Below are 24,937 nucleotides of genomic sequence, written 5' to 3'. Positions count from 1 at the left end.
TGATATCTTTCTTTGGTGGAATGTTTAAGTTATTCTTTGTTTCAACTGGATTGAAGGTCTCTTCCTTCAATTTAACTACTAGTTCATCTTTTTTTGATGTAGTTTCAAAGCTATTATTTGTTGGAATGGAAGTAACGGTTTCCTTTTTTAATGAATTTACTATCTTATCTTTCTTTAGTGGAATTTTAAGTATATTTTTTGTCGAAATTGAAGCAGCAGTTTCACTTTTTAATAGAGTTACTAAGCTATCTTTCTTAGTTAAAATTTTTAAGTTGTTCTTTTTTGGAATCAGAGTGCCAGCTTCCTCTTTTAATAAAGGTAGCAAATTATCTTTTTTTGAGGGAACTTTAGGATTACTCTTTGCTGAAATAGAAGCGACAGTTTCTTTTTTTAATTTAGCTACTGAGTCATCTTTCTTTGGTAAAATCTTTAAGTTGTTCTTTTTTGAAACCGAAACACTGAATTCCTTTTTTAATTGAGTAGTTATGTTTTTTCTTAGAATTTCAGTTTCATCATCTATGTTATTAGACTTAGTTATTACTTGAGCATTGTCATTTATATATGAATTTTTGAGAAAAGAATGCTCATTTAAATTATTACTTTCTGTTTGCATTCCTCTTGTATTTGGAATATCAATGTTGTTATTCTGATTCTGACTGTCAACTCCATTCGAGTTTTTAATTAATAAAGGATTAGTTTTATTTGTTTCATTCGAAATGTTCTGTATTTTCTTCATTTTCATTTCCTCAACTAATTCTTCTTTTAAACATAAAGGAGAGTTACCTTCAAAATTTGTTTTGTTTGTAGATAAGTTTAAAGAACCCTTTAAATTAGAATTATCCCTTTTATTGGTATTTAAATTGTCTCGCTCATTATTGTTAAAAAAATCAAGTTTTCTTCTAAAGTGAATTTCATTAAAGCAGTTACCTATCCTTTCGTATCCCTTTGGGAGATAGTAATAACAAGGACTTGTAGGATATTCACTTTTAATGAGAAAATTTTCATGATTTACTGCCTCTTTGTAAGGCTTAATTGCGCTGAAACTTATGCTTTTTTCTACAAATTCTGGATGATTAATTTCTATTGTAAACTCGGGCGTATTTAACCTTGGGTCATTGGTTCCAGTTTCTCTTTCGGTTCTAAGCCCCTCAATCAGTTTCTTGGTCCCAAAATTCAATGAGTTTTTTTGCTCATTCCCATTTTCAGTACTTTCTAAACTTTGAAATTCATTATGTACTTTTCTTATAATTGAATCTAATACTTTATTTCGAATTTCTTTCTGATCCTCCTTGTCCGTTTTTCTATAAAAAATTTCATTTTTATCCATATTATTATCATGGGTTAAATATCCTTTGTGTATAACAAAAATTTGGTTAGTCATACTGTCATGAATGTATCCGCTCCAATTGTTATAAGAGCCAGAATTACAATTACTATTTAAAAATACCTGGATATTTTTATCATCTATATCCTGTTCATTAATAACCTGGTATCCACTTATGTTATTTTTTTTGTTTAGAGGCAGCTTTGTTCTTTGTATATTCTTTTTATCCCTCAACCAATTTTTATTACTCTTTAATATAAACTTTCCTATTGGCCAAATGATTTCTGGTTTAAATGTACAGTTTAACATACTTTCATCATTAATTTCTTTTTGCTCCTGTTTAATTCGTTCAATCAACCTTTGTTTTCTATCTTTACTTGTCTTAATGTGATCTTTTAATTTTCCGATGCAATTTTTTTTCATATTACATGTTATACAGGTTTCTTTATTTTTGTGGCAATGAGCAAAATTGCAATTAGTTTCTTTTAAATTAATTTTTCCAAAATTCACTTGATTTATTTTAATTAAGCTGGGGTCTGAAGAAAAACAAATTTTTTCATTTTTTTTTAGTATACTAAATTCTTGAAAATTATTACTGAAGTAATAATCATTCTGCCTTTTTGACCTACTAATTGGATTCTTAAATATGTTATTAAGTTTTGAAAAAAGACCATACCCTCTTGTATCATCAAAAATTTCTCTTGACAAGTAACTTATTATATCATTTTTTTCAATGCATCCGTCCTTTGCATAGAATGGTTTAATAGTTTCGAGTAATAAAAGGAGTGATTGTGCCTTTTCTGTATCTACTTTGAGCATTTCAAATAATAATTTCTTGGAGTGCTCTAATTCAATATATCCTTTGTCATTAGGATCTAATGTATAATAAATTCGGAGTGCAATTTTCCACTTCAATCTTTCTAATAGATATTCAGAATATGGAGAAATGTATTTATATTGTGAATATTCTTGTTTCTGTGTCATTTTTAGTTGTTTGCCATATTCTATCATAGTCTTTTTTTCATATTCATTACATCTATAATCATTTTCATGATTAATATTTGATAAAATTCTATGTTTAAACCATTTAATATTATCTTTTAAAAATGTTGGGAGAAAATTAAATTTGGATTTACCTGTGTAAATAGGTTTTTTAAAGCATGGGTCCAAAATATTTTCGGAATCACTTCCTCTCCACCAATTTGGACGTCTTTCAAATTGACTGCTTGTTAAAATAGTTTCTGTAATTTTTGGTTCTGAATATAAAATATCTCTAGAACGCTGCTGGTTCTGAATATCGCTTATTTGATCCATTTTAACATTTATGGTAAAATTCATCATATGAAGTGTCATTCAAAATGAAAAAAAATCCATTAAAACTAATATTTTTTTCAGTGACTAATGTGTGAAAAAGGATGAATATATGTATTTTTTCAAGATAAAAAAATTAATCAAAAATAAAAATGATCATTCAAACCAAATAAAAATTAAAAAAAATTGTGGAAAACAAATCAGGCTCTATATCATAAACAAAAGATGTATTAAGAAAACAACGAGTTTTGAATTGTTGATGTTTTAATCAATAATAGTTTTGGCAATAGTAAAAGGGTGAAATTCAAATTTTGTGTCTAGTCTTCTTTTTGGTGTGAAATTAATGGATATAAAAAACTGTGATAGGCACAATAGTTGTATAAATATTATGTTAGATTCAATAATACATTTTTTTCGAGCCACTGTTATTTACCACCTTGGCAATTTATTTGATATATCAAAAGCGAACAATAATGACTCAATTGCTATTATTTATACAAAATAAATGTTCTATCTGCCTTTTATTGTTAACTTGACATTATGTATTGACAAAACATTTTAATTATTGTAATTTATTTTAGACAAGCTATTAGTTTATGCCGGAAAAAATGAAATGAAAATGTTCCCCCTCGCCCACATTTAATAAGTAAAAAAATATTAGATTTGAAAATAAAGTTCAAATGAAATTATAATGCTTTCTAAAAATTGTATATTTTTACCATCAAACAAATTCTTAGACGCCTTTCCCAGCAATGTCATCCAAGATTCCATCTTTAATTCGCCCCACAAATTTAAGAAAGCCATCTGCAATTTCTAATCAAATAAATTCGGGTACTAACGGGTTTCTGAGCGAAGCAAAACATAGCCTAAATAAGGAGAAGAACTTAAAGAATGAAAACAAAGAAAACTATTTGTTGACTAGTAAATTGAATTCTCAAGCTACCATAAGTTTTAAAGTACCTAGAGTTGCTTATTTATCAGATAGGTCTCAAAATAATATTTCGTCAACTGGAATCAAGTATTCATCAAAAATTATCGCTAGAAGAGAATCATCAGATAATCAATGTAATCGCAACAATAAATCTCAAAATATTTTAAATCAAAATATTGGGAAATCGAAACCAAGTGTAAAAAGAAATGATAGAAATGATATTAAATACCTAAGCATCAGACAACAAAATTTGATAAGAGAAAGGGAATTAAGACTCGAAAATACTAAATTAAAATTAGAAGAAATTGACAATAAGCATGATCAAGAACTACTGTTTAGTGGTTTAATTGAATCTGAACTTAAACTCCAGTTGGAGTATCTTGATGAAAACAACTACAGATATATGGAAGAAATCAAAACAATACAAGAGTTTGAGAAAACATTGATATGTGAAATAGCAAATCTGGAAAATCAATTCAATGAAATGGAATTTGCTTTCTCAAACTTGAGGGATATAAACACTATTAAAAGTTTAAATGATAATTTTAAATTACAGAATTTGGATATTGAACAAACAATTCAATTATTACATAGAGAAATTTCAGAATGTGATAATTCTATTAAATTTTATGAGCTAGAAGGCGATGATGGAGAGTTAATAGTTAAAAACTTAAGAGTTCCATTTAATAAATCTATAGAGTATGCCTTAAATTTAGAAAAGTTGTTACAAAATGACAAATTACTAATCAATCAACTTCAATTTAGGTTACATAAACTTACAAAAAGTCCCAAGTTTATTTGTAGAACATATTCTTCTGAAATACCGCAATTATCAAAAGTTCATATTTCTATTCCTCCATGCGAAAACAAAAATACAATTTCTTACAGTTTCGAGGAGAATAATAATTTTAAGCAGTTCACTACTCAAAAAGATGAAAAATATATTGGAAAGGACAGCTTAAAATTAGATATTGACATTGGGAAATCTCAATTTAGTATTGGCAAAGAAATAATTAGATTTGACAAGATAATTGAATTTGATGATACAAAGAGACCTTCTTCATTACTATTAACCGACTTATCGAAAATTGATCAACAAATTTCAGATATTATTGAGAAAATCGATGAACCACAAACAAATATGGTTTTCCAACCAAAAATTAACAATACAAACAATATAATTAGAAGACAATCATTATTGCACTCAAAAATGGACTTTGAGCTTAAGAAAAATTCTTCATTTAATATAGATTCACCAAATAATATAGATGAAAAAAGTACATACTACTTAGTAGATATCAATGAGCAAAAAGAAGTTGAAATGGACATATTACTATTAATTAATGATTTTTTCAATAGCATTAAATTAATATTTAGTGAAAAGAACGATTTAAATGATAAATCAAAAAGAAATACAAGTCACAGTTTTGAGGTGCCCTCCATTTTTATTGCAAATATTGGCTCAAATTCTACAGCATCAAGGCAAACTTTCTGGGGGACAAATAATGGCAGGTTAGTGTTAATTAATGATGGAATCAGTGAGTATACCGAAAGATACAAGATCAAAAATCTTGACAACAAAATTCCGGGGATTCTCCATTCAGTAATATACCAAATATATCAAAATATTAATCACTCATCATTATTTAATTGGAAGTTGAGTGCGACTATATTAATGCAGAAATCAATTTATAAAAGTGAAAATGTTGAAAATGACTTCAATCACGTAGATTCTAGAATAAAGCAACTATGTAATAATGGGAAACCATTAGTATTCAATGGGGGTTTAACCGGCTATGTTAATCCAGAACAAAAATGTTTTTCTGATAGCTTTACTCCATTTAATTATCACTTAAGATCAAACAATAACAATGATAGCTCAAGAGAGATTCATTGTAGCGACCCCATTTATAAATCGGAAACTATAACCAATTGTGAGTTTAAACATTCTGATGACTTTATTTCTCAAATATACAAAGAGATACAGGCGTTATCTCCAAACTTTTTAGGTTCAATCAATGCATATTTTTTGAATGAGGAAGAACTTGCAAACTTATCTGAAGAACATCCGGTTTTCCACTGTATTATAATTCTGAAAATAGAAGCAATAACCTTAAATTCCTCAATTTCTTCAAACATAGTCCTTACTGATTTCTGTATAGATGAAAATGGCGCCGCTGACAATAACATTGTCGACTACCTTTCTATTGTAAAAGGCAATCGTGTTAACAACAAATTTATGGACAATATCTTTCAGTTAAGAATAAATCACCAGACTGAGCCTTTAATTTATACGCTTGTTCATTCAAATATTTAAAAGGCCTATTTCATCATTTTTTTAAGATTGGCTTAATTTTCTGGCGCCAAAAAATGCACACGTCAATTTATGTGGGGCTGATATATTCCGTTAAGTTCGTTTAAGTCAATTCTTATTTAATAGTCAGTATTAAAGAAAAATCTCTTTATCAATTTGATTCCAGCGACTATTTTTTTAGATAATAATTTGTTAGAATGCAAACTGCATTCCAAAGAGGAAGTTTAGCTATTTCAAATAAGTCATGTGGATGGAAACGAACTGCTATTATATTTGTTAATGTTATTACTTTCCTCTCTGTAATTACAACCATAAATTGTAATTTATTACATAATGGAAACAGCTCTTTGGATAATAACGAATTAGGAGCTAATCATGCATTATCACAAAAAAATTCTAGTTCTATGGCAAAAGTGGAAAGTAATGCGAAGGATATTGATCATCATTTTGTAGAGAGCTATTCCAGCAAGAAAAACTCCACAAAATTGCTAAATCAAGATCTTAAAAGTGAATTGAAGAAAGGTTTTCAGAACATTACAAACACAGTTGAAGGAAATAATTTGACCTCAAAATTTTTCAATTCTGTTGAATTCAATTTTTCAATAAATGTTCACAAATGTATTACTGAACACACAGAACTAAAAAAATATCTTCAAAAAATCTCACTGATTTTTTATTTCTCAAATAAAACACATAAGCTTGAAAACGAAGGCTTGAATTATAGTTCTAATAATACCTGGAAAATTAAGAATGATAGAGTTTCAAATTCGACTATAAAAATGAATATTGCAACTAATTCAGGAGAAATCAACAATGATCTTGATATAATCATTCACCCTGAAATATTTATAAACTCTGTTCACACAACAAATGCCACATGGACAGACCGACTGTTGGATATTTCAAATATAAATTCAACTCCTTTGAATTTGTTAAATATAACAAATAATAATCAGGGTGGTGAATCAATAATCAATTGTATCTGTATATTCGTTTCTGAAATCCAGTCAAATCTAGGACTGAATAAGTCTTCTTTAGAAGTATGTAATGGAAAAATTCAGGAAATTATCACAGCAATTAAGTTAAATCCAGAAGCAAAATTTGAGTTGACTCAATTATCATTAGATCGCCCTCCTTCCAAATTAGTCATTCCTAATAATTTAAAGAACAAGGTAATTGGAACTAGCTGGAAGGAATCCATTGCAGAAGGGAAAGAACTTCTATCTAAACATCTGTTGAGCAGAACTGAACAAGGACTTGAAGTTACATATAATAGTGGCAATGAAATTTTAAGGCAGTTGAATGCTGAAAACCCAAACACTGATGATGGAAAGAACGAACCTAGTTATGAAACAATCAATGGAAATTCATACTTTGACTCGCGCGATATAAATGGCAATTCCTGTGTATACATACCTTATGATCAGGGAAACTGTGGGGGTTGTTATGCCTTTGTTGTTAGTGCTTCAGTAAGTATTTCAAATTGTATTCAAAAGTTGGAGCTACCTGCACCGCTTTCTCCTCAGCAAATAATTGATTGCAGTATGAGCTTTGGGAATTTGGGATGTGATGGTGGGTTTTACTCAAATGGTTGGAGTTATTTACTCGAACAAAATGTGCCAAAAAACTACATTTGCTCATGGGATGAATACCCATATATCGATTCGCTGGGTAGTTGCAAAGCGGGTAATTGTAATGGTTGTTTGAACATAAGTAAATACAGCGTTTTCACCGATCTTGCACTAAATGGTGATGATGGGTGGGATTTTGTGACTACAATTCTCCCAAAGGTTGGGTCGATCTCGTTAAGTGTAAATTCCGATTTACCAGGTTTCAGTAGTTACTCTGATGGAATCTATAAGGCAACTAAATGCACAACTTTTTCTGAATTAAACCATGCAGTTATTATGGTTGGATTTGGAATAAGTGATGATGGTGAGAAATATTATGTAATACAAAACAGTTGGGGTGCTTCATGGGGTATAGCTGGTTTTATGAATGTTTCTGCCAATTCGTGTGACATGTTTTGGTATCCAGGTATTATCCTTCAAAGATCATCAGAAACTCTTCCAGATGAATGCAAAGGAAATAAATTGTTGCTTACCGGTCCAGGAGAAATAAACAAAGCGCAAAAAGTTTCTAAAGCTTATAATATCTTCACGAAAGAATCATACTACGTGGTTCAATTATTTATTTTTGCCTTACTACTAATGTATTTGTAGAATTAATAGATCATTAGTCTGGTTTTTTAAAGAAATTCCATTTTACTTTTTTTTTTCTCAAATAAATTGGCTATACGTATTACCCTCTAAATTCCGGGAAACTGAACATCTGTTAGAATTAAATTAATGAATTGTATGATTTTTAGAAATAATTATTAGAATGAGTTTTTCTAGGAAAAGAATTGCTCAAGAGAGAGCAGAATGGCGAAAAGATCACCCAGTCGGATTTTCAGCGAAATATGCTCCATCTGAAGATGGTGAAGGCCAAGATATGATGAAGTGGATATGCAAAATTCCAGGAAAAAGTGGGGTAAGTTTATTGATATGTGAATCTTAATTACTCTTATTGTTAAAAAATAATATCAGACTCTTTGGGAAAACGGCGAATATACATTAAATGTAATATTTCCTGAGGACTACCCTGCAAAACCTCCAAAGTGTATTTTTCAACCACCACTATTTCATCCAAATATCTATCCTTCAGGAACCGTTTGTCTTTCTATTCTAAACGAAGATGAAGATTGGAAACCTTCTATTACTATGAAACAAATTTTACTAGGTATCCAAGACCTTTTAGATAACCCAAATATTAAATCCCCAGCTCAAGCTGAGTCATATCAGCTGTACTCAAATAATAGAGCTGAATATAATAGGAGAATTAAACAGCAAGCTTTGCAGAATAGGCCCTCTGATTGATAGGTTACCCCGCTATTAAAAAAAATCCGGCTAAAATTTTTCTTAGGTCTTATGTTATAATTGATTATTTCTAAATGTATTGTTTTACTTTTTGCACAATGTGAAAACTTTTAAATAATGATAGGGAATGAGATTCATATTGTACAATACCATCCCCCAATAAACTGGGGGCTTTTAAAGAACGATTTGATATCAAGGAGATTTACCAACAAAACTCTCGAAAGGTACTTACTTAACTTCATTTATCCATTTGTTTCTTGTAATAACAGAACAATTGATAGTTTATCTAGAGTTTTCTCTCGAATAATTTCTAATGAATTTCAAAGTAACGTTTTTTTGAGAAAGTATGGTTTTTTTGTCTCTAGTAGACTAAACGAAAAATTATATAAAATCGATGTATCATTAAGTTCTAGACAAATTTATCAGTATGTAATGGATTTGTGGCTAAAGTCAGATAAGGAATTTGAATCCATTTCTTCTCATGTTACAAGAAATGAAATTAAAAAAAGTTCCCAACAAGATAAAGAACAAGTATTGCATAGCCAACTAAATACTAGTTTTATTAATATATTACGTAACATCATAAAGAAATGCGGTGATGTAAATAAAAATATTACTATTTGGAGTATAATACCAGAAAATAATTTGGAGTTTAAATCCGCATTTGAATTAATTGAAGATGATACAATGACTATTAAAATTATTGAAGGGTTATTAAACATATGTTTTAATGACTTGCAAAGAGAATTTTTTAACCTGAGAAATGTTAAAATAAACTTGATTTTAATAATTAATTATTCAAAGGCATTTCTTTCTTTAAAAAATGATAAAAGACCAATTATTGTCACAAACCAAAGCAATAACCAAATCAAAATATCATGTCTAGATTCAAGATGCCTGCTAAGTTATTCAGATGTGATAATAGCGAATTCACTCAATTTGTTAACACTAAGGTTGAACTTTTCAAGCCTATTCTTTAGTGGTAATCCCATTTTAACGTTCTTTGCTGAAAAAAATAATTATCTACTAAATTATCTTGATAAAAATACTTATAATAATGAATACATTGGTAGAGACATCGATTCAGAAGGTTTATCCGACTCTGAAGAAGGGGAGGTAATAGAACAAGAGAATATTATCACGATTATGGAAGATGAATTTAAAAAAAAGGGATGGATTAAATTGGTTGATAACATTTCTATGAAAATAATGGGTATTGTACCTCCTCACTGGAATCCAACCGCTATTAAACTATTTCCTCTAACATCTCCGGTTGGAAGAAACAGTCTTAAGTTATTAAAAGAAGTTTATTTTTCTTTAAATCATGGAAGTTTTTTATTAGGAACAAACGATATACCTTTTGCTGCATTAATCATCAACTTATGTAACACGAAAACTAAAAATTATGATGGAAGTATTATAAAGAGTGATTTTATTAAACAAATAAATGAAATTAAATATTCATATGGCAATGAACGTGTTATCTCTAGCTTGAAGAGGAATTTGTTTAATTTGGTAATAATTAACCGCAAACCTATCATTCCTATACCTATTTCTAGAAAATTTCATTGCGAATATAAAATTAACATGATGAGTAATATTAATATTTCACAAATAAATGATAAATATATTTTATTTGTTACAAGTCAATTTCAAGAGTTATTTCACCGAGTTAAATCAGCCGTAAATCTTAATATTCATATTAAAGAAAATAGTTATTCTATGGTTAATTCTCGTAATTTACAAAAAAAAATCAAATATCCAGATAGAACTTTAATTAAGAAATTAAACTTCAGCAAAGACATTTGTAATTTAATTAAAATTAAAATGAGTGTACTACCTTCCTTACTCACAGATTTCGACTATTTTATCTCTAAACAATTAAAGAACCAAGGTGATACATACAGTTTAAAAGACTCTATAACAAATTTGGGAGATGAGAAAGGACATTTTGAATCAAAATTCTGCATTAGGAAATCAAAATTGATAGATCTCACCTTTCCAAACATTAATGGAATTGATAGAAAAGTGATTTTTACAAGTTTTTTGAGTTCAAAAATAAATAATTCCCAGCCAAATAAAATTCAAGATCTTCAGACATTAATTTCTAAAGTTGAAACTTATTTTTCTCTATTGCTAGGTGAATTTTCAATGAATGGTTGTTTGTTCAATTGCAATGGAATTAGTTCGGAAACGATTGATTTCATTATTTCTGATAGGGAATTAGTTAAGCAAAGTGTGCCAAAATTATTTTGGCTATCGGTTTGCTTTCTTATGAATTCAATGAAATTTGTTTCAAGAGAACACCAACGTTTATTTTATATAATAAGTAATGGTAAGGATTTTGAACTTTCTATTCATCTAGAAATTCCTTATTATAAAAATGATAATTTATTTCAAATTAGTGAATTGAATGATTATACAACCCAAAGTAGTTATTTTGTCAAAACTTTATCGAAAATTGATCAATTTAGTGAATCTAATTCAACAAATTACTGCAAGAGGCTGAATTTCGAATAAAATTATATTTCATAATTATGAATTTTAGTTTAAATAAATAATCTAATTAAAGCTCGAATTTTCTATATCGCTCTTTTTTTATTATATAAAATTTTTTTTATGAATAATTTATTCATGATAATAAATTCTATTATATTATTCATATTTTTCTGAATTATTAATGCAATTTTCAAAACCTCAAAATTTTCAATGCTCAATTTCTACAGCTGAAAATGAACAAAAATTATTAAATGATAATATTAGATCAACATTTGGTGATAGTTTGTATTTTTTCAATTATGATGATGAGTTAAAAGATGATTTAAACCTAACACTCAGCTCTGGAAAGAAAAAAACTCTCGAAAATGATGAATTTACTGAAACTTGGGAAGGAAATGATGAAGGCCTCATATGGGGGAAAAAAGAAGCCAAGGACAAAAGTTGGAAAGAAGAATGGATTGAGCAGAGAAATATTCCTAGAGATTCGAATATTTCGCAGGTGTCCTATAGTGAAGATGAGTCATCAAGCAACATTGATTTTCAAGCTATAAAAGGTGAATTAAATGAAGAAAGTAATGAAGAAAAAGATTTGTCTGAGCTTAAAAAGTTGGAAAATTGTGATAAAGCATCTCTTGGCCAACTAATTGGTGTAGATTATAAAAAAAACAGAAGATGGAAAGAAAAGTGGTTTAGAAGAGGCAGAAAACTTTTTGTTAGAAAGTTTATTCAACAACTTTGTGAAAACAATTTACGAGTGATAAACGTGTGGTTTGAGGATTCTGAGTTTAATTATGAACCAATCAATTTTGATCAAAATGGGTCGAGCTGGAAGTTACTTAGGAGCAATAAATATGGGAAAAAAATATTGGAGCAAAAGGAATGGAAAGAATCAAGTGATTTCTTCAATGATTACTACATAATATTATATGAGGAAAGGGGAATTTCCAATGAAACAAACAATTACCCCTATTTCTATTCTAAAAAAAAAAAAGTATACAAAGACAATTCAGAAACTATTTTTTCCAGATATTACAAAGGGTGTAGTGGAGAAAATAAGAATTCTGATATTGAAGTAATTTCTTCCAAATATGATATTTCCTCAGATGATCTAACTATTGACGAATTATGCCTTGTTAATTCAGTTGATGGTATCGAATACTCAGAATCTTGGAAAGAGTACATTGAGATAGATAGTTATGGGAATAAAAAAGGTAGAAAATATGGTAATAGAGACAAAACTGAATGGCATGAAGTTTGGTTTGAAGAAGTAGATGGATCAAAAGAATGCGATATTTGGTATGAAAACAATGAAATGCAATGGGGAGAAAAAAGTGGTTATTCCAAATCAAGTAATGAGAGCTTTAAAGTCAAATGGGAAGAGAAAAAAGATAAAAGTGGTTTGAAAGAAGAAAAACATATCGAGAAAAATTGGGAAAAGGTTGGAGAAAAAAATTCTTGGGGAGAAAAATTTTCGGAATTTGTAGATCAAACTTCGTCCGGAAAGAAAGTTCATTTATTAAAAGAAAATTGGTATAATAACGGGAATGAAGTTTTTAGAGAAAAGTGCGATGAAGAGTCACAATTTAGCAATCAGGATCAAGACGAGCTTCCAGTTTCAATTTTAAGAAGTGGAGAAAAAAGAGGTGAAAGGATAGCTACCGGAGAAACTTGGTCTGAAGATTGGAGTGAGAGTCTCAAAAAATGTCAGATCAGTAAAAAAATAATAAGAAATAAATTGTTTACTGATAAATGGTGGACAAAAAAAAATGGTGAAAAATGGGGTGAAAAGAAAACAATAAAATTAAAACAAAAATTCACTTGCGATGAAAAGTTGAAAATATTAGATAAAGATAGTTTGGGTTTAACGCAACCAAACGAACATTCATACATAGAGAACACTGAGTCGTGGTATTCGTCTGAATTTGAGGAATACTCTGACAACTGGGAATCTGATGGTTTGAGTCAGCATGGCTATAAAAAAGGAATAGATAGAAAACATAATAACAATAGATTTATAGAATGGGAAGAAGAATGGAATAAGGATAATTTAGAAAAATTTAAAAAATATTGTACTTGGAAATTAATGGATGAAAATGGACTAATTGAAATCTGGACAGAAGATCAACTTCAAGATCAGTCAGGAAAGTTAACGCTGTATAAGATGGGCAAAAAATATGATCTTGATAACAGGACTGAATTAATTGAAGAATGGGAAGAAAAATGTAATGATGATGGTAATGGAAATTTATACTCAATAAAACAAGGGAAAGGTAAAGAAAACTGGTATATGGATGAATTTGGTAAATCAAATCACACTGGAGAACAGTGGGTAGTAAAACAAGGTTTTGATAAGGAAGGAAGCTGGTCAGAAAGATGGTCGGAAAGGTCAGATTATAAAGAAGCATTGAAGAAGGGAGAAAATCGTTATGGGGATAAATGGGAAGAAGAATGGAAAGAAGATTTCAAAAATAAATGGAAATGGGCAAGGAAGAGCGGTGAAAACAACATTGGAGATAAATGGAAAGAGGAGTGGAGAGAAGAGATAGATACTACAAATCATGTCAGTAAGAAGAATGCATCTAAAAAGGGCAAAAAAATGATTAGTGGTGAGGAGTGGAGTGAAGAATGGGGAGAACTATATTATGGATTAGGAAATGAATTTATGGGAGAGGGGGGAGTAAACGCTGAGTATATGGAAAAATGGACTAATAAATATGCAACAGATGGAAGTGGCAATAAATGGGGAAATTCTTGGGGAGATACGTGGACTTGGTCTACAAAGGTAAAGTCTTGGGGTGAAAAGTGGGAAAACAACTATATAAAAGAAAAGTGGTAACTTACTTTGAAAATTTTACTTATATTTTTTTTTATAGTTTATTGCGTTTATTTTAATTTCATTATTTTTTGTAAATTTTTTATAAAATTTTTATTTACGGGATTTTTTTTTTTTAATTAGAAAATTATAAAAATAAGTTTATTTCATATTTAAAATTTATTACATGCCAAAGGCTGAATTCGGAACAGTTAAATGGTTATCTAAACAAATTAAGTCGAAAGGATTGCAAAAACTTAGGTGGTATTGTCAGCTATGCGAAAAACAATGTAGAGATGAAAATGGTTTTAAATGCCATAGAATGTCGGATGCACATTTGAGGCAGATGGAGGTTTTTGAACAAAACTCCAAAAAAATTTTAAACGATTACAGTAAACAATTTGAATCTGCGTTTATGAAATTAATGAAAACTAGATATTCAAAAACCAAAGTACTTGCAAATACAGTTTATAATGACATTATTCATGATAGAAACCACATTCATATGAACTCAACAAAATGGACAACTCTAACAGAGTTTATTCATTATTTGAGTAACACGAATAAATGTTCAATTGAATATTCGGATAAAGGATGGTATATTCAATATATCGATCACGAAATTGAAAAAAAAAACAGGGATTTGGACTCGAAGAATAAATTCAGATTTACTGAAGACCTCAAAAGAGAAAAAAGAATAGGAATGCTAGTTAAGTCAAACTCAATGTCAAATCAAGGAGATTCTATTGTTAAAAGATGCCCAACAGTGTTTTTGAGGGGAATTAACAATTCTGAAGAAAATGACAAAATTTCAATTAAAATGAACAATAAAAATAGCATTAATGAATATAACCCAGTCCAAAATCCGTTTATTTATAAGGAACGAGACGTTAATTACAATAAAAGCCTTGACTCTCAAGACCGTGATGAAGAAAAATTGAGAAATAATGGGATAAGAAGTAGTAGTTTTTCTAGAGAAGGATATTAGTATAATAATTATTCACAGTTATATTCTCTTGCATACTCTAATGAATACATTCTTGCCATATTATTGAATCCTTTTTTATCTCCGCATCTCAAAATATTCCCTGCATCACAATTTAATGGGCTGTTCGGATTTGGCTCGCATAAAATAGATATAATTGCTCTACAAACAGCGTGTAATGTCCATGCTGGTGTCCAGTTATCCTTAATAATGTCTATACAAATTTCTCCTATAATTCATTATTTACCTAAAAGTAGCATTAAAGCCAATTACTTACCAGTTAAAAAGTTGACGTTTGGATGAAAAATCGGTGTTACAAACTTCACAGATGGGGGCAATATCGGATATTGTGGTGAAACAGTGATGGCAACTTTAAAAATAAATCCTTCATATGGGGTTTCATTTGGCCCTGCTATTTCGGCATTCCAATACATTAAATCATTTTCTCTTAATATAAAAAAATTAGATAAATAATTGTTTTCTGGCCGACTTAAAAACTTACGATGGGAATAATTTAATATCGGTATCTTTGTTTCTACTAGAATCTTTTAACTCAATAATGAGTCGACTTTTACATGCACTCATCTCATTCAAATATGATGATATTCTTGATTCTGAATTATGTAAAGACAATATAATAACCGCCAAATAAATATTTTTATGTAAGATTTACAAACGAAAATAAAGTAAATGAAAAATTGTTATTATATTGATTTTAGTATAAATATTGTTGATTGTTAAAAGTTATCAGCAAGTTTTGGAACTGGATTTATTTGGGATTGTCAGATTTAATTAAATTGCAAACCTACACCGATTTTTTTTTTGTTTTTGAAAAGGTTATATTAATCCTTATATTTTTGAAATGGCAGATTGTGAATTAAACCTTATATACTCAATTTTTTCAAAATGTGAAAGTGACATAAAAGCTATCGCATCTATCATAAATATCTTATCAAAAAATAAATATGAAGTCGAAAAGTTTGAGATCGAAATTAGAGAAATTAAAGAAAAATTACATGATGTTGAGAAGAAGATAGTAGAAAGTAAAAGTTCATCATCAAACCATCCAGAGCTGGTTTCCGAAAAGTATATCCTGGAAGAATGCCACGAGTTGTTACAGTCTTTAAAAGGATCTATCATTAATTTTAGAGAAATAAAAATGAATAGAAATGATCTTTCACAGACCGACAAAAATTTGAAGATGAACAATTTTGAACCTAATTCTGTAAGTGATCTTTTAAACGATAAACTTTCTGAACTAAAAATTGATTCTGAGGTTGAACTTAGCCAAAATAATACTGATCATTTTGTGGGTAACTTTGGTTCAGAAAAACTTAAAAATGAGAATCTTCACTACAGAGATGGGACTCTTAAATCGGGTAACAATGTGGAAAAAATCATTGATACTGTAAATGAATTTAATCATTCAATAGGATTTCGTCTGGACATATTTCAACATCTAAACACAGATATTCTGGACAATTCGTTTATTAACAAACCGGAGATACAAGATTCAATTGGCAAACATATTCAATATACCCCTAGGATGGTTTGGCATAATCCAAGACCTGATTTTCCTTCTTCACCACTTAATAAGTTGACAAATCCATCATTCTTTGATAAACTAGCTTTGGATACTCTACTTTTCATTTTTTACTTTCAACAAGGAACATTCCAACAGTTCTTGTCTATACAAGAGCTTAAAAAAAAAAAATGGCAATTCCATAAGAAATGTTTTGCTTGGTTTTATAAAAGATCTGATTCAAAGGTGACCACAGAAGATGCTGAAATCGCAGATTATATATACTTCGATTTTGAGAAAGATTGGTGTCAAAAAATCAAAAATGATTTTACATTTGAGTATATTCACTTAGATAATACACCTTTAGTTATTAACAAGAAAAGCGAATCTAACATCTGCTACAAAAGCAGGCCTTGCAGCGATAAAGATCAAATTGCCTTTAATTCGGATGTTTCTGAAAACTTGATTAATACAGATAGTGTAATTAGTGATAACAATGTGATTAACGATCCTTCCAATAAATAATTTATATTTTAATTATTTTAGTTTATCTTTGAAAATGGTATTAATTTGATATTATGAGATGGAGAACATATCAAATCTCATAATTTTTAGCAGGAGTTGTTAAATAATTTCAATTAAAGTAATTATATAGTTTCAAATTTTACTATTTGTTTTTATTTTTTTTTTATTTAATTGCAAAATGCGTAAATAAACCGCCAAAATTGCATGTGATAACCATGATCATAAAGAAAGATTTGCTCAAAGATGAAAAGTAATTAAAATAACCAGTTTTTTTTTGTATTTTTACGGTTAATCAAAAACGAGGAACTACTTGAAAATTAAAAAATTCCATTCTTTTAAATATATTTTATAATTTTCCGTTAAAATTTGATTTTTTCCAATGAGTGAATATCAAAGGTTTGCTAGGAAGCTTAATCCTTCATTTAAAAGTGTTAAACTACTAAATAGACCTTTAAAGGGGAAAAATAAAAATCAAGATGATTTTGATTCGGTAAGGATTGAAGAGGTTAATGCTCTAAATAAATCAATCAACCCAATAAAAGGTTTGTTCAAGCCTAAACAAAAAAATATTACTATTCAAGATTCAAATATAAAACCAACACCTTCGGAGATTGGAATATTCAGTAGTGGTCAGATGTCCGGAAATACTGCTACTAGTTTGAGTTCAAATTTGCCAGAAGCATTATTGGCAGAAGCAATAAAAAATAATCGTGTAAAGTTACCTGGATATTTGGATTTACCAGGAAAACTAAGTAAAAACTTAGACAAAGGTATCGCAGGATTAACACCTGGGGTTTCAACTGATTCAGGAAGGATACATGACAATCTAGATAGGCTAAAAAATGAATTTTGTAGATTTATTGATTTCAAGTATCATGCGAGCACAATTGGAAATACTGATTTAGAACAAAGAGTTTTCTTAAGAAATTCTTTTGAGAAATTAAAAGAAGTAGATTATCCAACAATCAAAATGCAACAATGGAATGAATATCAGAATTTGATTTTGGAACAGAAAAAGAATTTGTTATTGTTCCAAAAAAGCCGAGGAGGAGAACAGCAATTAGATGATGCTTGGTGCCAAACAGATGAACACTTATTTGACGAGTTTGTAAATAACAATATTAAGCTAAAGTTTGATAAGTTAAAAGAAATCAAAATGAAGAGATTATCGCTAAAAAGAAGGCTTTATTTAAAGGGTTATTTTGATATTACAGATTTTGACGATATTGAGCAAATATACGATGATAAAATGCTCAGTAGATTAGGTCTTGATAATCAATTTATTAATGATTCTTCAGAAGATGAACTGGATAATATGATGGATTTTATTGAAAAGATTGACTCAGAAGGCAGAATAGAATATAATAATTATCAAATTAGGCAAATTTTAAGCGTATTCGATAAGAAATTTAAGCGAAGATGCAAACCAGATTACTATCAATTTTTCTTTGGGTATTTGGATTATGAAAAGGAGAAAAAAGATAAAAAACGTGATTTGTATAAACTTAGGGAATCCGAAAGGACCCCAAAAGAATTAAAACTTAAACTTGTGGATTTTCTTGACAAAAAACTAAATTGGACCGAAATTGAAACTCCATGGGAATGGGAACGTGACTTTGCAATTGATGAAATGGATCCTTTAAAGAGGGGCGCACCTAAAATAAGGCTAAGCGATATGGACTCATCGTTAGTTAAAAAAGGCATCCCAAATGAATTCTTGCAAGAGTTAACTGAAATCAGAAAGGAATACAGACGAGAATTATTAGATAATTCTCTAAGAATATATGAAATGGAGGGGATATCAAAAGATATTTCAGATAATTTATCAATTAATAAAGAATTTGTGAAAAATGAAATATATGGAAGTGAGAAGAACAATCATTACAAAGAACTAATTCAGAAAATAACAGAAGAAAGTGACAATGATGATATAACTCTACCTTGGAAATTAAAAAAAGGTCTTATAGGAAAAAATAAATCGATAAATAAAATGAAATTTAAGAATGAACCAGAGGAATCAAACGAAAGAAATTCGGATGATGAGCAAAAATACAAAATAATAATTGAAAGAGAAGATAATATTGGTGATTATAATAATAATGAAAACGAATTATCTAGTTTTCCTGACTATAAAATTGATAATTACCAACCAATCCCAGATTCAGATCTTAATTTGCAACTCGAAGATGATGTTATAATAAACTTAAGTAAACTTATTCTAACTAAGGGAATTTCAGACGAATTGAAAAACGATCTAACTAGACATCTTGAGAAAATACTCCAGCATATGAACCGAAGTCCATCCGATCTTCAACCTTCTAATGTTAAAAGGGAGCTAACAAATCAGATTAAGAGTTCATTTGGAAGTAAAGTCTTTACAATAAAGAACAAGCCGGTATTAAGCCATTCTAAACAATTCACCGGATTAAAGAATATTAATATCTCAGGAGTTCAAGAAAAAAATAAAATTCCGAACGAACTAGTCGATGGAAAGGACGCAAGTCTGATTACTAGAATTATCAAACAATCAGAACAACCAAAAAGAGCGCAATTTAATATGGACGCTGATCAGATTGAGAATAATTTGAATATATTGCGCAATGCTGCTGGAATATTGCAAGTATTAGGTGAATTAGAAGAAGAATCGAACTTGATCAAAAATCACGAGAAACTAAAAAAAATGGTGTCTGAAAAAGTTGAAAATAATGAATTTGATTTAGACATTAACGAAATAAAAACAATTGAAGACGGTGTTGAGGCATTAATAAAAGATATTTTAGAAAAAAGAAATATAGGAAAACAAAAGTTAAAATCTGAACTTATAGAATTTAAGCCAGATCAGACAGATGAAGATATACTAATTTAGAACCATATAAAAATTTTCTATTTCTTATAACTTAGGTGGTTCTTGGATGATGTAATAGAAAAAAATTAGTCTGTTTTTGCTTCTCACTCTCAATAATTCAAGTTAATAGGCATAATTGGGCAAAGTATTGGCGAACAATTGCCCTTTGTGTTACCAAGATGATCATTCTCGGATTCGTCCAAAGTTTTTTGAAACGTCGTTGTTCTATCAGTTTGAGATCCAAAATCATCATTTGACTCATTTGGGTAAATATTATAATCAATCAAGTCTTCAATATTGTTAAATTGGTCTAGCCAATTAGATTCGGATCTATTTGGAGTGTTTGAATGAATTTCTTTGACCTCATAACCTTTTCTTATTGGAGTATGCGAGGAAAAGAATAAGGGAAGGCAATCCTTATTTTTATATTCACCCCAATTTGACATGAATGATAAAGAAAGAGGAACTAAGAATTCTTCTTCAGCTTGATTACTTTTATCCAAAACGTTTAAATAATCTTTGTTTAAATTTTGATCGTAATAAGCATTGTTTTTTTCCATAGCTTTCTTCTTAAAACTTTCAAAATTAATTGAACTATCCATTAAATGGAGATCTTTATTCATGTTTCTTTTGCGTTTTTGTTTATTTAGTTTACTATTCTTCGAGGAATTTGAGCTTTGAACATTCTCTTCAATAACATATCCTGTTGACTCAAGTTCTTCAAAATGTACCTTTGCAATTTTATTTTCTTGTGTTATATTAGCATGCCTTTCCTTCATATATTTTGAACTTTGCAATATTATTGAAACACCACTATCAAGCTTGTCTTTGTTATCATAATTTTCATTTTGTTCGATTTTTTTTGATTCGGAACAATTTTCTAGAACTTTTATTGAATTAAAATCTTTGCAGTTTTTAAGATTTTTATTATAATCTAAATTTGGATTGTCAAAATAAAATTTGCACTCAAAAGGATGCAGTGTCCGTGTTCCATGCACCATGTTTACCCACGATTCACCAACTATATTTATTTTGTTTGAAAACTGATAACCCAGTTCATCCTTTCTAAAGTTGTTTAAACCTTCTATTTTTTTTATGAGTTGGGAATCAAGAAAGTCACTACAAACAATCAGATTCACACGATTATGTCTAATTTCATTCAATAATTCTTTGATTTGGTCTTTAGAATACGTAATTACATCTTCAAAAAACTCGATGGATTCAATAAAAATTGCTCCAACTTCTTTCAGTTTATTTCTTAGATTTTTAGAAAGACGTTGCTTGATTGAATCAATGATATAGACACTCCAGCCCCAAAGAGGCCATGGGCCTTGCGGAGGAATAATGTTGCATATATCTGAATGAATATCTTTTCTATAAAAAAAACACACTTCTTCTTTATATAAGTTATTTTTATCATCGATTATTGCGGTTTTAGTCTTCCTTCGCCTTCTTTGAATTTGAACTGTTGAAGTAGAATGCTTAATTTCGTATTCTTGGTAGTCTATTTTTATTCTTTTGGAGCAACTATCTAATAACCAAGAAGGTGTAACAATGTGTAATATTTCCTCAAAATTCTTATTTTGTGTCAAGCTGAAATTACTAAGTAAATAATTTTTGATAAAATCGAGATCATTGATGAATTGGGATTTGTTGTGTCCATACAGAGCAGAAATAGGTGACTCTATAGACTCAGAATCATTATTTAAACTTGGTTTATATGGAATTAAATTACATGGTACAACAATTATGCTACTTGGAAAATCCTTTTTCCATTTCGATTTATTCTTTTCTATAAGACTCGAAATTTCCCTTAAATTAGTAATATTTGGCCCATAAATTGATTTGAGTATTCTTTGTATGCAGTTACCCCAAATTGCATTGCTTAATGATTCCTGGCCTTCTTTTGATGAATTATAAATTTTGTTCATATGTGGGAAATTTTCAATAATTATAACGAGAAAATCATCTCCAGCCAAAAGTGTGGAATGATTTTTATTTCTCTGTATTGGAAAAGTTGGACGGCAAATTGGGGTAAACATATCTGGATCCAATGATCGCCTTTCAAAGCAGGATGTTAGAAACCATTCGAGCGATACAAATTGTTGAGCTTTAAAGTACTGATGGATCCTTTCAAAGTCACAGTCAAAATGATTTGTGTTATCTGATTGGAATTTTGAATCATCTATTACACAATAAAATCTCGTAACATTTAACCACGAATAAACAAAATTTGAAATACTAATTTCTTTAAACGCCACGAATTTTGAGTATTGTCTGGTATATTCTCTTTCAAGATGAGCAAATTTAATAACTTTTGCACCCTCTTCAACTGCCCTTGCAGTAAAATAATCAAGCCTCTCAGAATCGAAACCAACAAAACATAGTGAAGTTTCTTCAAATATCTTTGTTGTTAGATTCTCAGTAAATGACTGAATCTGGTTGGAATTAATTCCCTTGACATTACTTGATTTTATTTGAAAGTTAATTAAATTTTGAGTTTGTTCAAGCCTTTGAATTGGGTTTATAGTTCCAATTCTATGCAAGAGCTGCTTACCCATCGGCGTGGAAAGGGAAACATAATTTGAATTTACCTGCGAAGAAAATCCGAGGCCTCTAAAATTCAACCATTGAATATTTGCAGATGCTGAATTTGGGGTTCTTGCTCTTATTCCTGAAGAAGGTAGTAGTGGAGGGTTATTATACATGTTACTTTGTGGCAGAGCAAGTAGAGTCTGGTTTTCAACCGAAGATGATGAGCCCGTTAAATTGGGGAAATTACCCATTCCACTGGCAAGCATTGACCCTACTTGTGCATTAATACCGTCAAATACACCATTAGAGGCTGAAAAATCAAACAAGATATTTGAAAATGTTGAGTTTGAAGAATGGATATTTCTGGATTGAATTTGAGATACTGTGGAATTATTTATGGCTGAAGTACCAATAGTAACAAAATTCTGGGAATTATTCTTGCAATTAACATTTGTGTAATTTTTTTGAGAATTTTGGAATTGTGAAATAGGGTTTAGCCGTTTTCTTGGGAGCGAAAAAAGAGGAATTGTGTAGTTTAATGTTTGTACTTGAGTTTGCTCTTGGCTATTCTTAGTATTTTCTGTATTTATTTTGGGATTTTTAAAATAAACCCTAGTGTAAGGTTTCAATTGGTTTGCCAGTTCCACAAGAGTTGGACTAATTGAGTGGATTGTTGAGTTTAACAACGGAATGAGCTTTTCCCAAATGATTACTGGCTTACTCACTTCGTTAGGGAAAAATGGAGGTTCTGCAAGGCTTTCAATTGAGACATTACATGTATATATGTCGGGGCAAAGTAATTTGAATCCATTTAATATTACGTATAATGAATTTGGTAAAAATAAACCTTCAATATTTAATTCATAGAAACCTTGGGATTGGTTTTTAGTAGAATTATGGATAAAATTACAGTCGCAAGTTGAGGCTTTAAAGACTGTATCTTTAATAGGGAAGTTTGACAATATGCGTTTAGTATCTCTCAAAAACCAATATGGATTTTTTAAATTAGAAGTTTTTTTCATGGCCGAATTATGCTTACTTTCATTTTCCAGTTTGATTTTTCTTTCTTCTGTAGACTTTTTAAGAATTTCCAAGAACGTTACAACATCATTTCCGTTAATATAGATACAACTTCCCGGAGAGTAAAAAAATGCTTTTAGATTTGGATATTGGGTCGAAATAAATTTTTTTATTTGCTCAAAATGAGAATAGTTTGGGATATTATTTGACTTGTATTCTCTTAGCTTTGAATAAGACAACCTTTCGAAATACTGAGTATCCAAATCATCTATTGAAGAAAAATTTGTATCTTGCGATTCAACTCTAGCAGTTCCCGGATTCATTTGAGAGACCATAGCATTTTCAGAATTGACATTTTCAAAGTATGATTTAAGTTTAATGCCCTTTTTATTTAATAAATCCCTTAACTCGTAGCAAGTTTTTGGAAAAATGCACTCTTTAGGTCCAATTAGCACACACCAATCCCTTGCTTCAATAAATACTTGGTTATTAGTTTCCCAATTATTTACATCAAATATCTGACTGGGTGTTTTTTCACTGGAATATGCCTTCATCAATGTAACAACTAAATCATTAATAACTATATTTGTTGCTCTACCTTCAAACAAATAATACTGTAAATTAGATGCTATAAAATTAATGATTGTATTTTTTGAATCTTTTGAAATAAAATCATTTGATTTATTTCCAAGTTCATCAACATTAATTTTTTTGGACTGATTTTCTGAAAGCTCTTCAATAATATTTTCAGTCATAAAATTTAAATACTTCGTATGATGGGGATTTGATAGTAATGCAGTAAGAGAAAGTAATAGAGGATTGTTAGATCTAAGTTTAATAGCTGACGAAACTTGAATTGTTTTGTGTATCTCTTTTGCGTTAACTTTTAATTGCCCAATTTCATTGAGTGAATAAGGAGCATCTTGCTCCTTTGTTTTCGAAGCATTGTTACAATTAAGTAGGCTTGAAACTTCATTTACAACAAATTGTATTGATTTTGAGAGCCTTGAATTATCGTTTTCAATTTTTTTTTCAGAATATTCTTGTTTAGATGAGTCATTATTATCAATATAACTTGACTCTTTCATTATATTTTGAATAAATATGATAGAATATGTTAGATTGATTGTATATAATTTACTTATTAACCCAAAATTTGGAGGCCAATGACTGAAATTGAGTTGATCAATCTTTGACTTTAAACTCAATCTAAACACCAAATTAAGAATAAGCTAAACGACTCTAATTACTGTAACAAATCCTATCATAAAGAACTTGTTATGTAAGCGTGCATATTATGAAACCTTTTCAGTTTTTTCATGAGAAATTGCACAGTTATTTATATTTTGTGTCAGTCATTCTGTGGGGCGAAATATTTTACCGCCCATGTAAAAAT

The 24,937-nt window shown here is 29.4% G+C and overlaps 11 protein-coding genes across 11 annotated transcripts; 8 read left to right on the top strand and 3 right to left on the bottom strand.

The window, feature by feature from the left end:
- Positions 1 to 24: 24 nt before the first annotated feature.
- On the bottom strand, positions 25 to 2,665 carry cubi_02960 (uncharacterized protein; the record flags this gene model as incomplete). The annotated part of the gene is made up of 2 exons (XM_029019971.1): positions 25 to 60; positions 137 to 2,665. The coding sequence occupies 2 exons, from the start codon at positions 2,663 to 2,665 to the stop codon at positions 25 to 27; spliced, it is 2,565 nt and encodes an 854-aa protein (XP_028875378.1).
- A 722-nt stretch (positions 2,666 to 3,387) lies between these two features.
- Positions 3,388 to 5,883, top strand: cubi_02959 (uncharacterized protein; the record flags this gene model as incomplete). Its single annotated transcript, XM_029019970.1, has 1 exon — positions 3,388 to 5,883. The coding sequence occupies one exon, from the start codon at positions 3,388 to 3,390 to the stop codon at positions 5,881 to 5,883; it is 2,496 nt and encodes an 831-aa protein (XP_028875377.1).
- Positions 5,884 to 6,077: 194 nt separating this feature from the next.
- On the top strand, positions 6,078 to 8,102 carry cubi_02958 (cathepsin like thiol protease; the record flags this gene model as incomplete). The annotated part of the gene is made up of 1 exon (XM_029019969.1): positions 6,078 to 8,102. The coding sequence occupies one exon, from the start codon at positions 6,078 to 6,080 to the stop codon at positions 8,100 to 8,102; it is 2,025 nt and encodes a 674-aa protein (XP_028875376.1).
- A 160-nt stretch (positions 8,103 to 8,262) lies between these two features.
- Positions 8,263 to 8,798, top strand: cubi_02957 (ubiquitin conjugating enzyme; the record flags this gene model as incomplete). Its single annotated transcript, XM_029019968.1, has 2 exons — positions 8,263 to 8,412; positions 8,469 to 8,798. The coding sequence occupies 2 exons, from the start codon at positions 8,263 to 8,265 to the stop codon at positions 8,796 to 8,798; spliced, it is 480 nt and encodes a 159-aa protein (XP_028875375.1).
- Positions 8,799 to 8,915: 117 nt separating this feature from the next.
- Positions 8,916 to 11,318, top strand: cubi_02956 (uncharacterized protein; the record flags this gene model as incomplete). The annotated part of the gene is made up of 1 exon (XM_029019967.1): positions 8,916 to 11,318. The coding sequence occupies one exon, from the start codon at positions 8,916 to 8,918 to the stop codon at positions 11,316 to 11,318; it is 2,403 nt and encodes an 800-aa protein (XP_028875374.1).
- Positions 11,319 to 11,478: 160 nt separating this feature from the next.
- Positions 11,479 to 14,133, top strand: cubi_02955 (uncharacterized protein; the record flags this gene model as incomplete). The annotated part of the gene is made up of 1 exon (XM_029019966.1): positions 11,479 to 14,133. The coding sequence occupies one exon, from the start codon at positions 11,479 to 11,481 to the stop codon at positions 14,131 to 14,133; it is 2,655 nt and encodes an 884-aa protein (XP_028875373.1).
- Positions 14,134 to 14,296: 163 nt separating this feature from the next.
- cubi_02954 (uncharacterized protein) lies at positions 14,297 to 15,097 on the top strand (the record flags this gene model as incomplete). Its single annotated transcript, XM_029019965.1, has 1 exon — positions 14,297 to 15,097. The coding sequence occupies one exon, from the start codon at positions 14,297 to 14,299 to the stop codon at positions 15,095 to 15,097; it is 801 nt and encodes a 266-aa protein (XP_028875372.1).
- An 8-nt stretch (positions 15,098 to 15,105) lies between these two features.
- Positions 15,106 to 15,679, bottom strand: cubi_02953 (ubiquitin-conjugating enzyme E2; the record flags this gene model as incomplete). Its single annotated transcript, XM_029019964.1, has 3 exons — positions 15,106 to 15,320; positions 15,372 to 15,541; positions 15,597 to 15,679. 3 exons carry the CDS (start codon positions 15,677 to 15,679, stop codon positions 15,106 to 15,108), a joined length of 468 nt encoding a protein of 155 aa, XP_028875371.1.
- Positions 15,680 to 15,956: 277 nt separating this feature from the next.
- cubi_02952 (uncharacterized protein) lies at positions 15,957 to 17,141 on the top strand (the record flags this gene model as incomplete). Its single annotated transcript, XM_029019963.1, has 1 exon — positions 15,957 to 17,141. The coding sequence occupies one exon, from the start codon at positions 15,957 to 15,959 to the stop codon at positions 17,139 to 17,141; it is 1,185 nt and encodes a 394-aa protein (XP_028875370.1).
- A 379-nt stretch (positions 17,142 to 17,520) lies between these two features.
- Positions 17,521 to 20,007, top strand: cubi_02951 (uncharacterized protein; the record flags this gene model as incomplete). The annotated part of the gene is made up of 1 exon (XM_029019962.1): positions 17,521 to 20,007. The coding sequence occupies one exon, from the start codon at positions 17,521 to 17,523 to the stop codon at positions 20,005 to 20,007; it is 2,487 nt and encodes an 828-aa protein (XP_028875369.1).
- An 89-nt stretch (positions 20,008 to 20,096) lies between these two features.
- On the bottom strand, positions 20,097 to 24,629 carry cubi_02950 (uncharacterized protein; the record flags this gene model as incomplete). The annotated part of the gene is made up of 1 exon (XM_029019961.1): positions 20,097 to 24,629. The coding sequence occupies one exon, from the start codon at positions 24,627 to 24,629 to the stop codon at positions 20,097 to 20,099; it is 4,533 nt and encodes a 1,510-aa protein (XP_028875368.1).
- Positions 24,630 to 24,937: the final 308 nt, after the last annotated feature.

Source organism: Cryptosporidium ubiquitum (assembly GCF_001865345.1).
Source record: "Cryptosporidium ubiquitum isolate 39726 chromosome Unknown contig_1, whole genome shotgun sequence".
In the NCBI taxonomy this organism is placed as follows: domain Eukaryota; phylum Apicomplexa; class Conoidasida; order Eucoccidiorida; family Cryptosporidiidae; genus Cryptosporidium; species Cryptosporidium ubiquitum.
This window is presented reverse-complemented; position numbering and strand designations above follow the sequence as displayed.